Source organism: Lethenteron reissneri, chromosome 18 (genome assembly GCF_015708825.2).
Source record: "Lethenteron reissneri isolate LAM-NWPU_2019-01 chromosome 18, ASM1570882v1, whole genome shotgun sequence".
NCBI classification, from domain to species: Eukaryota; Metazoa; Chordata; class Hyperoartia; order Petromyzontiformes; family Petromyzontidae; genus Lethenteron; species Lethenteron reissneri.
The window spans coordinates 10,200,337-10,215,175 of NC_083796.1; the positions used below are offsets into that span (position 1 = coordinate 10,200,337).

General features: G+C 47.2%; 1 protein-coding gene across 5 annotated transcripts in view; it reads left to right on the top strand.

Annotated features, from left to right (window-relative positions):
• Positions 1–12,764, top strand: part of LOC133343848 (protein ENTREP2-like) — a 116,212-nt gene extending 103,448 nt beyond the window's left edge. For 3 of the 5 annotated variants that reach the window (XM_061553759.1, XM_061553761.1, XM_061553762.1), the window contains 6 exons: positions 1,960–2,095; positions 3,419–3,488; positions 5,409–6,242; positions 6,704–6,757; positions 7,370–7,791; positions 9,082–12,764. In XM_061553759.1, coding sequence (XP_061409743.1) covers positions 1,960–2,095; positions 3,419–3,488; positions 5,409–6,242; positions 6,704–6,757; positions 7,370–7,791; positions 9,082–9,276 — 1,711 coding nt within the window. In that variant the 3' untranslated portion in view covers positions 9,277–12,764. The remainder of the gene's footprint in view (positions 1–1,959; positions 2,096–3,418; positions 3,489–5,408; positions 6,243–6,703; positions 6,758–7,369; positions 7,792–9,081) is intronic. The other 2 variants (XM_061553760.1, XM_061553763.1) reach the window with 1 other exon arrangement.
• Positions 12,765–14,839: the final 2,075 nt, after the last annotated feature.

Sequence of the window (14,839 nt, forward strand, 5' to 3'; positions counted from 1 at the left end):
GACTGGCAGTACGCTCACCCAGCTTAATGAGTATTTGTACAGTGAACATTAAAGTAATCGATTGTTGGCGCGTTGGGTTTAAAAGTAATATTAATAGCACACATTGTGGTGGGGGTGTAGTGAAGAGTAGGAAAAACTTTGATGAATTTACCTCAGAGTGGCGTGGTGGGTGTCGAGGCCTAGTAGCGTGCAAAGCCTGCGGCCTCGCCTAAAATTGTCGGCTTGGAAGAGGCAGGGTACGGGTGGCGTTCCTTCCCCCCCCACCTAGCGCTCCAACAATACTGTGTAATGGCTATTATTTAATTAAATACGGAGCTTATGAAAGCGGCGAAGGCGTGGCTAGCCGTTGGCAGGGGCAACCGCCGTCCAATGAAACTGCAGCCCTTGGCGAAGGCGTGGCTAGCCGTTGCCAGGTCCAATGAAAGCGGCGAAGGCGTGGCTAGCCGTTGCCAGGGGCAACCGCCGTCCAATGAAAGTGCGTATGGGCCAAAGTCCACACACACACACACAGACAGACAGACATGAACGATTTTATATATATAGATGCGCAGAGGGCTGTCATTGACCTTCAGGGAACCTTGAGTCATTAATTAGTTGAATTGTCAGACATGCAACGCAGACTTCCAATGCCTTCTTAGTTTTTAAAGTGTGCTCTGTCACCTCGACTCGTGTCCTTGCACCCCTTCCAACGTTGCCATGTCGCAGTATCACATCGCACCATACACTACACCATAGACTACACCATAGACTACACTATCGACTACACCACAGACTACACACAGACTACACTATACCCTACACAGTGCCAGTACACAAACCGATCGATGCTGCTGCCTGACTGTACGTTGCTCTTCTTGCATGGATTTCCTTGATTGATAAATTGATTCACATCAAGTGCAGCATTATCAGTGATGACAAACTGCTCTTCCCCGCCCCCCCTCCCCCATCAAATCTCACTCTTCGATCAAACAGAATTCAATATCAGTTGATCAGCTTTCATTTGCATTGTTTCTATATCCTTAAACGAGAAGCTTCTCACAGTTTAATCTTTCTTGACTTGACTAGCGCCGATGTGAAACTGCCCCCCTCATTACTCGTGCCACTACTTTGTGATATCGTTTGATCAGTGTGAGATTGGCTTTTTGCTTTCATGCGTCCTGTGTCAGTGTTCAATCGGAGCACTGCCCATACGAAATAAACAAACTCTCATACAGTGGAGGTTCAGGGGCTCAAAGCGCTGAGATCTCGAGTTTGAATCTGGGTAGCAACCTGTTTTTCAGAAGGTTTCTCAAACGTAGCAATTCGTGGTCTTATCTAAAACCACAATGACTGCAGACTGCACAAAAACAAATTTGTGATTTCAACTAATTTGGATGAATTCCAGCTCTGAGAATTTGATGTGACATGTTGCCGAGAGCACAATTTGGAATTCAAATTGACTACTTTATTAAAGTTTAAAATGTAAAATAATCGCTAGGGTGAACTTTTCATTGGGTGATGCTTATCATTACTGGCAAGCCCGTGGTCGAAATTTCAAATCCTACAGTGAGGGACAGTCTCTGCATTGAACAATTTTATACCCTACTGAAAACAGCATAAGTCACTGCCCTATATGTACTTCTCGGATCCTAATGTTATATCATGATTATTAATCCATAAGCTCTTAACCTAATGTTGCAGCACCCAGACATAAAAACCTCAATATAGCAATGAATTAAATTGCCCATTAGATATGCTGTGTGGTTTAAATTAAAGACGGGGGGGGGGGGGGTTGTCACGTCCACAGTTCTGAGGGTCACCTCGCTGTTTAGCGGAGGACTTGAGCCAGGGCTGCCGCCTCGTGCCCCTGGAGATGGACGCGGTGTTTGATGCCGGTAGGAGGACTGAGGAACGCAGCGGATGGAGGGGGGGGGGGCAGGACCGGGGCGTCAATGGGTTGCTTGCCCGGTCTGTGTACAGGGTCGGCAGGTTGGCCCTCACGCACTACTCCATCGGCCACGTGTACGGAGCTCGCCTGGGCAGTCCGGACCCATGTTTTGCGGGCGATCTCCCACCGCCGTACGAGGCCGTGGTGAGCCAGCCATCTCTTCAACAGGCAAGCGGAGCTCCCACTTACGCCAACTCTCACCGCAAGCCGCTGTTGTTTTGTTGTGTGGGACCCACATATTCAATAAAGTTCAAGTTCATTTATTAGGTATAGCCCGGTGAGCCATTCGGCTCTTGAATCGGGTGCAACCGCAACAAACAAAAAACAAAAACATGAACAAAAAACATCTTAAAGTGAATATGTGACTAAGTGCAAACAGAAAATCCAAGAAAAGACAGCAAAATATTGCAGAAAAAAACACCGTACACCAACGCTGTGTGCAAAAATCTCAGTGGAATGCAAGTCAAACAACAACAACAACCACAAGACAACTTAGATTAAGGCCATCAGTCTAACTCTGTACTACAACAAACAAACATGGCTAAATTGGTGTCTGTATGGAGACAATTGTATGTGTTTTGAACTTCTTTCGCGCCGTACGTAGCCAACCATGCTCATCGGAGGTGTGGGGGGAAGGACAACTAACTGAACACAAATAGAAGTTCAAAAGAAATGAGTTTTTCAATCTAGATTTAAAAGTGCACGGCTCCAGTCGCTTCCAAATATCAGAAGGAGGAGCAGTCCAGACGGCCGCAGGAGCACATCTGAAAGCGTGCGATGTGGTGACCGTCTTTGTTCGACGTCGAGCCAAAAGCCACTGCCAGGATGACCGGAGTTTGTGTGATGGTTTTGCTGCATGACATCCCACGTTTAACTCCACGTTTCCTCGGGAACTTATTGGAGCAATTCGGTTCATTGGGCATTGTACCAAGCAATGCTCAGTTACCCAAGAAGCTCTCAGCAGCACGTGGAGTGAAACGTCGGACATCGTGCCAAACAACACGGAGTGCAATCCTAGAACACTTTGTGGAACTATCCAGCGCAACCATGGACATGTACGAAATATTATGTTCACTTGCTGTTTTGTATGTCATTCATTATCATCATGAAAGGGAACATTTAGCCTTTGGCCCGTAATTATTGTAATGGTTATCATACTTTACCCAGGAAAGCTTCAGCTAATTTCAGGGTTATCTTTGAAGAAGATTCTGCTTGCGAACTTTACACAATCATTTAGACATGTTTTTAACAGATTTATCAGCGATTTGAAATCCAGCACTATCCGTTAGAGGGCATCTCGTCGCACTGCCCATTAGCGTCTCACACAGGCCATAGTCTTTACACGATCCACAAACCCTGCCTCCAATACAGGAATGCTCCTCTATGTGTGACATAGTAATTAATTTTTTATTTCAATAATTTTTAGCTTGACTGCAGTTGCTTAATGTTGAATTTTGGGTTTTTTGTTTGTTCCCGTGTAACATTAAACAGACGTCAAGTTTTGAAGATCAGATGACGGACGCTTCTTATAGTAACAGCAACTACAACAGGACAAATGAAGGTAATTGTGTTTTCACATTAGACTGCGGGAACTATGCATGCTTATGTCAAATGTTGGTTATTTATTCTAAAGCAGTCCTCTTAATTAATTTAAAAGCAAATCGAGGTTGATGGCAGTCTGTAGATATTTCAGATTAAAACAAAAAAGCACTTGGAAATGCCCCCATTGATGTGGAGCCTTCGGCAACTTCAAACAAAATCATACAACTGAAGACATATGCACGAAAATCACATCTGCTGTAAAATGGACATCGAAAGACCCTTTGGCAACATTTCTAGAAAGGTAAGCCTAGGATGGCACGATTCGGACTATAATCTTCTATAGTGTCTGATTAATGGTGCGGCTGAACACTCTTGTTGGCTTTAATTTTCGATTTAAAGCTTTCGTGACTGCAGGGATTCATCTTCTTGGTTCTTTCGGTAAAGTCACGTAGAAATAAAATAAAAAAATAAAAAATAAAACATAATAAAATAATTCTCGCGACGTTTCGGCCACAGCGCAAGCAGCCGTCTTCAGGTGGAGAACAGGTCTGTCGAGGAGACAGAGACGTCTGCTTGCGTTGTGGCCGAAACGTCGTGAGAATTATTTTATTATGTTTTATTTTTAATATTTTATTTCTACGTGACTTTACCGAGAGAACCAAGAAGACTCTCGTTGGCATTGGGTGCACAGATTGTTGAATGGTTATAATCCGAAGAAGCCCTTCCATCAGAAAACCTTAAAATATATTTCATTGATCTGATCATTTTCACTCTGTCTCTTCTTTTGACGCTCTTGTGGGCATGCATTTATGGAGTTTTTGTTGGTGGCACACATTTAGCATTTTTGGTAGACATTGAACACGTGCAATTATTTGTCCAAGTCACGCAGTGTTAATTACGAATGAAAGTAAGCAGGAAAAAACCGATGAGATTCACTTGCCACTGGTATCATCTACAGACGGCAATGGTATGCTGATATTATCTGCAGATAAAGCTGCAGCTGCAGCAAGAACATTATATACACACAAAACACGAAATCAATAAACTACAATAATTATGTAAGATTAAAATAATTCTCTCCATTATTAAATGTAAACTGGCTCATGCTCCTCTAAGTTGTCCATAAAAAGTCCACTTTCCGATGGCGAAGGCTGGAGTCTCTATAAAACTACCTCTGCCGCAAAGAAGGAACTCCTGAGTAACTTTCGAAAAGGACAATTGTCCGAGATGCTCATCAGTCTCACCAAGTTAGAGGCTAGCCATGTCGTTGTGTTACGGATGTCATCTGATGTAATACACCTCGCGAAGACCCTTTCATAAGAGCCCCTTGAGCTCTCATCCAGAAATAAAGAAAATATCAGTTTCCGCACTTAATTCGGAATGTCTGACCAGTTTGGGAAAAGTAGGCCAAAGACCCTATATTGGGGTTCTCTAGAGCTCCCTCTAGTGGAGGCTCTACCACCAGCAGTGACGTGAGTGTGTGACGACAGGGCTGCACCGTTACCTTCACTCATAACGAGGGCTTTGCGAAGAAGGCTTGCTCTAGTTATAGTTTGTGGTCTACTTATTTTGCGGTGGCGAGATGTTTACTGACTCGCCTGGTATGCAGGAGGTCACGGGTTCGACCCGACCTTGACGCCTGCTGTATAATTGGAGTTTACATACATCTCTCCCCGTGGTCGCGTGGATTTTACTCCGGGTCTTTCGGTGTTTTCCCCTTCACATTTAGAATCAACGTGCGTTCAGAGTATTTGTCTGAGATAAATTCCCACGTGATCAGCCACTTCGTTGAGCCATCATATGTGGCCGGGTCGCTTCTGTAAAAGAAGCTAATAGCTCAGTTGGGCCTTACCTGGTAAATAAATAATTATATAATTTTGCATGGTTTTAAAATCGAGTGCAACCTTAATCTTTCGCGTGCGCACGCCTCCACGGCCAGAGAGCCTGAGTCCGGGAGGGGCGTCGGAGGAGCTGGGAGGCATGCCGGACGAGGACTGCGGCACGGAGGCGTCATGCTCCATGGCGGCGCACGGCTCCCCGCCCTCGGGCCAGGAGCTCTCCCCGCCGTGCAGCCCCGCCGGCGCGCGGTCCTCCGCGACGGCAACTCTTTCACGCGGCGGCGGCGGCAGCAGCAGCAGCAGCCTCGCGCCGGCACCCCCGGGGGACGCTAGCGGCACCCCGCGCACCCCGCGCACCCCACGCACCCCGCGCAGCCCGCGCAGCCCGCGCAGTCCCGCGCGCCGGACTTCTCGGGGCGACGACGACGGCGACGACGCCGCCGGCGGCTCAGGTGACACGACTCCGAGCACGGACGACGCGCGGTCAGGCGAGCCGTCCTCGGCCTACAGCACCGCACGCACCGGCACGGCGCCGAGCAGCCCCGGCAGCCCGGACGAGCGCAGCCTGCCGCTCGACGAGCCGCCCTCGGCGCGGGCCGGCCGGGCCGTCGTGGCGAGAGACGCGCGGAGCTTCCTCCCCGGACGCTGCCGGCGCGTCGGCGGCGTCGGCGGTGGCGGACTGCCCCGGCCGCGGAGGCTCGCGTCCAGAGTTCTGAGGGTCACCTCGCTGTCGGCGGAGGACGTCGGCCAGGGCTGCTGCATCGTGCCCCTGGAGATGGACGCGGCGTTCTATGCCGGTGGGAGGACCGAGGAACGCAGCGGAGGAGGGGGTGGCAGGACCGGGGCGTCAATGGGTTGCTTGCCGGGCAAGCTCAGCTTTTCGCGGCTGAGCAGGTCGACGAGTGACCCTTGCTCCCAGTCGTCGGCAACCCTCGGTAAGCCGCGGCTCGTCGGGAGGTGAATTCTGCGGTGGCGGCAAAGTGAGCCAGGTTTGGTCGTGGTGACTCAGTGGTTTGGACGTTTGTGTTCGTTGTGTTCCATCATTTCCTCTGCAGTGTTTATGTTAAATGCGGTGAGCCACCTTAGTGACCTTGGTTGGATATCGGTTATAAAGTATGTGGCGGTCAAGCCATACAATTAGGAATGTAAAGTCTGCGTGTTCCTTCCCACTTGCATTTAGCAAATAATAATATATTACACTGTTATGCATTTAGCTCATTTAATGCATCATTGTAAAATAATAAAATGGGAAAACATCATGAAAGTTATTACCGAAACTCATGGTTTTAAAATGGTATACTTCCTATGTTTGTCTTATATTGTTGAAAACATTCATATCAACCTTTGTGTTATAAATAAACGTAACCTGGGCTGTGTGTGTGCGTGCCTTCTGTAGTTGCCGAGGATGAATCGGAAGGCACGAGTGTGGATTTGAGTGATCTCTCAGGAGGTGGGCTGGTTTTATTATCAAGCTGAAAACAAAGTAGCTAAACACGGACATGAGTATAACCTAATTTGTGTCATCTGCGAGAAAGGGTTGCCCAGTACAGCGATTTAAATCTTCAGAATAACCCTAACCCAATTGACATTGAATGTTCACAGCATGTTAAGTTAGTAGCGCATATCCTCCATTAAATGTATCCCAGTGCGAGGGTTCCCATGCAGATCAAAGCACCCACAATTTCTCATCCATCTGGACTACCAATTAAACTCCAATTTAAATGGCCAGGTGGTGCTGCGACTGAGCATTTAACCTCAATCTGACGCCAGTTGCAGGGGTTGGCTCAGCCGGTCATCTACCTGGAGTTCATCATACATGTTGTGGCAATTTGTGCTAAGTCAACACTGCATTTGAACGGTTCTCCTACAGATGCTTGTTCTGTGGAGAGACTGGCCCTCGCCAAACGAATCTGAAGTTTCTATATTCATATGGAACCGCGAGTGAAAATAAATGCCGTCCAATTTGGACGATTGAGCCAGGCTCCCACTTTTTGTCATTGGAGTCTCGAACAAGGCTCTCTCTGCACTCTGCATCTCCCTCCCTCCTCCCCACCCACCCCAGGGATGAAATCTCTTCGTATAACCGAGGGCAGCCGACAGTCCAGCACGCAGGGGAGCCGCGACCACCTACCCCTGCGGCAGCAGCGGCAGCAGCAGCAGCAGCAGGCAATCAGCAGCTTCCCCCCCGGCCCCCTCGAGCAGCGAGGGCCGGTCGTGCGACGCCCAAAGAGGCCGCCGCCGCACTCCCGCGGCGACGCCGGTGGCCGCGTGGCCGAGGGGGCCCAGCCGCGGCCGCGCTCGCTCGTCGACTTCAAGGCGTACCGCGACACCAAGCTGCTGGTGGCGCGCTTCCTGGAGCACTCGGACGCGGCCGACAACCTCTCGCCGGAGGTGCAGCACGTCGTGGACAACATCCGGTCCGTGATCGCGCTCGACGAGGGCAACATGGAAGAGGCCATCGCGAGCGCAAACGTCATCGACCAGGTGCGCAACTGCGCAAAACTGTTGAACTGTTTTTGTCATGCGATTGTTTATTTGACCAGGGAAGGCCCAGCTGAGCTATGTAGCTCTTTCTCAGAAAAGACCTGGCCACAAATGAGAGGTCAATAGGGACATTTATAGCGGCCAAATGGCTGTAGACGCACGTCGATCCTAAATGTGGAGGAGAAAACCGGAGGACCCGGAGAAAAAGCCACGCGACCGCAAACTCCAAATATACAGCAGCGGCGTCAGGGTCGACATGGAACCCACGACCTCCTGTATACCAGGCAAGGGAATGTAATGTCCTGCCAACTATCCGCTGCAGGGCCGCTGTCGTTTACTCGTTCGTGTGTAAAGCGTGACTGTGCTTGTGTGTGGGGGGGGTAACACCGCATTGTTTCGTTGGTTAAAGAAAACGTTCTTCTGCTCATGATACGCACTTCGAATCGGTTGGCTCACTTGACCTTCAGTTGGTTCACGTTCTTCTGCTCATGATACGCACTTCGAATCGGTTGGCTCACTTGACCTTCAGTTGGTTCACTTGACCTTCAGTCGGTTCACTTGACCTTCAGTTAGTTCACTTGACCTTCAAGGTGTTCAGTAACAGTGCACAGAGGGGGACCACTGTGTGTATGCGTGCGACGAGCTACAGTGCAGAGTGGTTCAGCACACCGCGCTACAACCTGGGCCACCCGAGTTCGCATTCCCACTCGCGACCAATAACGGCGACAAATACCTGAATCGGTCCTGGGCCTCCCCTACTTCAATGCGGGGGAGACAAAGGTGGTCGGGCGTGACGTTAGCCATCCCACCCCCTCGTACACTCTGCTGGCCTTCAACAGCCTGATATGGCGACATGTGCGGTGGACGGGTGCTAATATTTGTTACGTGTGTCCGTCTGCACTCCGAGGTTCGTATAACAGCACTTGCTCCAACAGTCTTCACGGCTGCATGATGGAGGAGGAGGGGGGAGGTTTTGTTGCGTGATGAATGTTATTATTTCATTCTAGATTTGAAGCTTTCGTGACTGCAAGGATTCATACTCTTAGGTTTTTTTTTCGGTAAAGTCACGTAGGTAAAAATTTTTAATTTAATTAAAATTAACAAAAGCACGCTTGCGTGCTGTGACGGTTCCACCTGAAGACGGAAGCTTGTGTTGCCTCCGAAACGTCGTGATTTTTAATTTAAATTTTATTAATTTAAATTAATTTTTTATTTTTTACCTACGTGACTTTACCGGAAAAAAAACCTAAGAGTATTATTATTTCCCTTTGTTTGTTTGTTTGTGTTCAGGCTATAGCCGGCTGCCAATCAGACCGGCCACAGCCTCGGCAGCCGAGCCGGCGGGCTCGCCGGCAAAGCTTGAACTTGAGCAGCTGCGGAGAGACGAGCTCATCGGCCCCGTCAGCCCAGAGACGCCTCCCTCACCACGGCGAGCATGAACGGCCTCACAGTCACATCGGGATCTGTCGAGAGACCGTCCTTTAACCTCGGACGCTGGCGCGCGCAATTTTCGCGCGCGTGCGCTTTCCCCGTGGCGACGATCGCCGTCGTCGCCGTCCTCTTCGTCACCACTTGCGTTCGCGCAGAGTGTTGCCCCCGCGGCAGTTTGGCCTTTTAGCGTTAAAAGGCCGCGTCTGACCACCGAGCGAGCGAGTGTGCGGGAAGACTTCTGCCGCGCGTCCGACCGCGGAAGCAGCGCACGGTGGCCGCCTATGCCTGGTGCTGCGACGGCGACATTTTCACGTCAACGCAAATTACAACCGGCGACGCTCCCGATTGATCGTTTTATCCCCCCCCCCCACCCCCCCAGCCAGACCCTGGACACCAAGGTAAATGTTCATAATTAACGTGTTTGGGTTTAGATCGCGTTATTTATAAATGTGTCGTAACCCTCCACCACCCGACACGGCCAATCAGTAAAAAAGTATCACGTTGACAAAAGACAAATAGTTCACTGCTTTAGCCCACCGGTGTGTTGAAGCGTGAAACCACAACATTTACAATTTGAGTACGACGATTCTCTGGTAATTGCATCCAGCATCATCGGGCAATTCGTCAGAATGGTGAGGCTCCGCGATCTAAACCCAAAAAACGTTGATTATGAATAATATTGGTCGCGAAAGCCTACGTGTTAAAAAGGTAAATGTGTTAATTGCTTGGAGGCCACCTGGCTGCTTAATTATTGTTATTGTAATCTTTATTTAAAGGTGGGTATAAACAATGCAAATTGGACTGAAGATATCAATGGTTTTAATTGATGTAAAAGTTGTATTATTGTTATTGTTGAGGCGTGAAATTCTATTCAAGCTATGGTTGCACAACAAAGATGAAGCGCTTCAATAATTGTCTACCATGATATGGCTTCACGCTAATGCAGCGAGCATTTCTCAATCGCGTATTTAATTCGGTACCAGCACTACAGTTTGACATTAGTACTTTTCATTAATATTCGCCGTACATCTTGACACTGGTTTACTCGATACGATTTGAGTTTTTTTTTTTTTACAATTCTTAAGCTATCCAAAAATAAATTCTCAATCCTCTCGAGGACTCGTCACTGCTGCTCCAGCAGGCACCATGATTACACTTTTGTAATGCACTTGCGAGCCACATATATTCCTTTAATGCCGTTAATGAATTAAAGCCCCATCGGATTTTGTGTGTGTGCAGGTTTGTTCGGCCTGAAGGCAGAACCAACGCACCAGGCCAACGGTTCCCTGTGTGGCTGTATCTATTTTTCCCTTTGGGACAGAACCGATGAAATAACTTCATTTTCTTTCAGCCGCCAGGTACCATGCCTTTTGAAATGTGAAAATGAATTAGCGAGTGAGAAAAAACGCAATTAATAGATACTCGGGGTAGGATAAATTTTATACAACGTTAAGCAATGTTTGCTAACTATTTCACAGGATTTGTTTCTTTGCAGGAACTGACAGAAGCTTGTCAAACTATAATGCCGTAATCATACCCCCCACAGGGTAGGTTGTCACGCGTTTTTAATGCACGTTTATCTCGTATTTCCCCTTGTAACAGCCGAGAACTCAGTTGAGTTTATTTATTTTTTCTTTCTAGGAATTCACAAGATTCCTGCGCAATCAGAAAGTGCATCATTTTTTATTTCATAGTTTTAAAAACACGGTCTGACTCTCGTGTGTGAGCACAAAGGCAGTGTTTTGGCCATATGTGGGCCTCAGTGGGCAAAATTGTCAACAAAATGTGTTGTTAATCTGTAACAAAAAACGCATAAAAGCAGTTTTCACCAAGATATGGTCGACTGGAATGGCAGAATGTTTAAATGTGACGGTCTTATGTAATGGGACCAACAACAAATGAGGTTACACTTTGTATTGGTCAGCCTTAAAATTAAATTATATTTATAATGCTGTGTGCTTACTATACATATATAAGGTATTGCACCCCACAAAGCAATTATGTGCAACATATCTTTTAAACTGATGGCGCAGTGTTTCACATACGGCGCTACGAACGCGATGACCTGAGTTTGATTCCCAACCATGGCTAAGATCATCAGTAGTGAGCGATATCAACGAGTCCTGGATATATCTCCCTCATCATGGAAACGAACGCGACTATCCAGCTTTCATGAAGTACCATTGAACAAAACCCCCATGACGTTTAAGGCATGGGGATGCATTCGTCCAGCAGTGGATTAACACAGAGCTGTAAGTAAGACTGACTTGTGGTGTTCATTATTTTGTCAAATCAAGTTCACCCTACTAAATATCAATTCCTGTTCACGGTGAAATGTGCTGAACGGAACTGAGCCCAAATTGTTTTTAGACGCCTTTTCCCCCCGTCTCTCTTAATGACAAAAAAGAATCCAATCTAAGTAAAAACAAAACAAAAATCCAAGTGTACACCGGTGCTTTACATTGCAAATTGCATTCTTGGCTTATTTCCCTTGGCATTTTAAACCTATTGCTTACCGCATTTTCGTCGAGGAAATGCAACAAGCCTCTGAAGGCCATTTAAAACTCTCTCTCTTTCATCGCACGTGTCCTGTTGCTTCATCATTACACCTGCAGTTTGGCGCATCTGTGTTTAATGTTAATTAATGCCAGTAAATATCAACTGTTGAACCAATTAGCGGACAAATACAGCATAATGCTGAACATGAGCCTGCCGACACTAGGCCACATTGTAAACAAGATGGCCCCCATAGCCTTTGTCAGTCCTAGGATGGCAATTGCATAAATTGAATTGCCTGAGTATACTAACGAGTTTAGTTTATTATGTTTGATTTTTATTATTTTATTATTTCTCTTCTACGTGACTTTACCGAAAGAACCAAGAAGAGTTTAGTGAGCTCTAATTTCTAGTTGAGGGCCTACCACCTAAATGGCTTCTCATAAACAAAATCATTTAAGAATAACACTTCTCAAACAGTGCACGTTCGGGAATTATTTGGCATTTGTGATGCGAATCAACAATCTCAAACTGGATCCCTTTTGTCAGCTGATATGCTAACGTATTTATGGATGCTGAACTTCTTTCGCACCGTACGTACCCAACCATACTCATCTGAAGGCAAGAACAATAAACGAGACAAAAAAAGCAGTTTTGAAGAAATTCGTTTTAAATGTTCGACTACATGGAAGTGAAACTGTGGTTTATGAACTGTCTGCGAGGCACGGCAAGCTGCTCATCGCTGCGGGGCCGTCACCTCCTGCAATGGCGTCGCGTTCGCAGAAGCCCTCTTCTTCTGCTTGACCAAGCGACTCGGTGATTTTAGTGGACGACTTCGGGTCGAGGTCGCACCTGAATTCGCTGTCGAAGGCTTTAAAAGATCAAAAGAAACGCAGATCCCCTATCCGTCGATATTCGTACGTACGATCCAAGTTGAAGATAGTTTCCAGTTGAGCTGCAAACGAGGATGGAGTCAAATTTCGATGTAAAGCTTTCGTGACTGCAGGGATTCATCTTTGTTGGTTCTTTCGGTAAAGTCACGTAGAAGGGAAATAATAAAAATAAAACAGAATAAAATAATTCTCACGACGTTTCGGCCACAATGCTGTCTTTCCGACAGACCTGTTCTTCACATGAGGATGGCTGCTTGCGTTATGGCCGAAACGTCGTGAGAATTATTTTATTTTGTTTTATTATTTTATTATTTCCCTTCTACGTGACTTTACCGAAAGAACCAAGAAGAGGATGGAGTCATCGGTGGAGCCGCGCGGCTCTCTGCTGTCCACCGCTGCGGAGTCTCAGTGGCCGTGTAGTTACACCCCAGTAGCTTGGCCGTCTTTAAGAGTGGCAGCGTGGGGTGGTGGTGGGGGGGTAAGAATACAAAAAGAAATGGGGCAAGCGGGTGGGGGGTGGGGCACGACACGGTCAATGTTAAACACAGATTCAAACTAATAAAGGTTTTTTTGGGGGTTAGATCGCGTAAGTATAAATGTGTAGTAACCATCCACCACCCAAGACATCCAGTAAGGGTTGTCACGCAAACAACGCGGCAATGAGTTACTGTTGTGGATTTACTCTCCAACACACCGGTGGGCTGAAGTGGTCACTAATTGGCGCGTTCTGTTTACGTGACAGACCTTACTACTGGCTCTGTCGGGTGGTGGTGGGTTACGACACATTTATATTCACGCGATTTAACCCGAAAACCTTTGTTGTGAATAATATTGGTCGCGAAAGCCGACGCGTTACACAATTTCAACAAATATTCAGCAGAATGTGTGCCTCTACGACCTGCTTTTATCTATTCTGCTTGCTTTATTGAACTCCTAAACGATCACAATTTTAGGGAGGGAGGGGGGGGGGTCTCAGCACCCCCCGCCCCCCCCCCTCCACACAACTGGGCTGTGTGGTTGTTACCCCATTGAGTAGAGAAACCGGTTGTAAATTCAGTGTCACTTCTTTAATTTCAATGTTTTGTACCCACGTTCCAATTCAACAAGTGCATCGTGTAGCATTTGGCATTAAACATGGCGACGTAATTAGAAAATATGATAGGTAATTTGGGAGAACAAATAAAAAACATGCCTGAAATACACAACACATCTCCAGAGTCCTGTGGCCCTTCATTGATTCTCGACAATATTCAGCTATCCTGAGAGTTTTAACTCTAGAGAAGATTAACTCTTCTACTATTCACATTTAGATGTCTCATATCATGTAATTAAGGCACCATTATTTCCACAGGACGTGTACACAGCAGCCAGTGGAGGTGACCTAAATCCGTACCCAATGTCCACATGAAGTGGTTGGATGGAATAGTCTTAGGTTTTCTTTGGTAAATTCACGTAGGTAAAAAAAAATTAAATGTGACGGTTCCACCTGAAGACGGAAGCTTGTGTTGCCTCCGAAACGTCGTGATTTTTATTATACTTTTATTAATTTGAATTTTTTTTACCTACGTGACTTTACCGAAAAAACCTAAGAATATGAATCCTTGCGGTCACGAAAGCTTCAAATCTAGAATTGGTTGGATGGAAGTTTACAGAAAAGTCTGGATATACTAAAACCCGCAAATGGAAGACCACTTGCATATAGAAGGCTCCGCTTCAGCGCTAAGCAACACGGGAAGCGCGTCGTACGATCACTGTGTGTACGTACGTTGAGCTTGTTTCGATCCCGTACGTAGCCAACCGTGCACTCATCGGAGGTGCTGGGGCAGGACAACAAACTCGACACGACAAAAAGCACTTGTAAAGAAATTCGTTTTCAATCTACATTTAAAAGAAGGGGTGGGGGGGGGGGGAAACAAGCCCGCAGAAGCACATCCTAGAGCACGCGGTGCGGTATCCATCTTTGTTCGGTGGCTCGGCAAAAGCCGCCGCTGCCGCTGCTGCTGCTTCTATGATGGCTTGGGAATAACCATTGTGTGCTCAGAGAGAGCACTGCCACGACTCGCCTTGCATCGCGAATGTGGGTGAACGTTTGCGAGACGTGGCTTTCTGTGATTGGTGATTGCAGTGGGGTTACATTGCACTGTCACGCGTTCCATCTCGGTTGTGCTTCGTGCGTGCCTGGCGCTCGTGCATCAGCAATGCTGCCGGGTCATAATGGGAATGCTTTT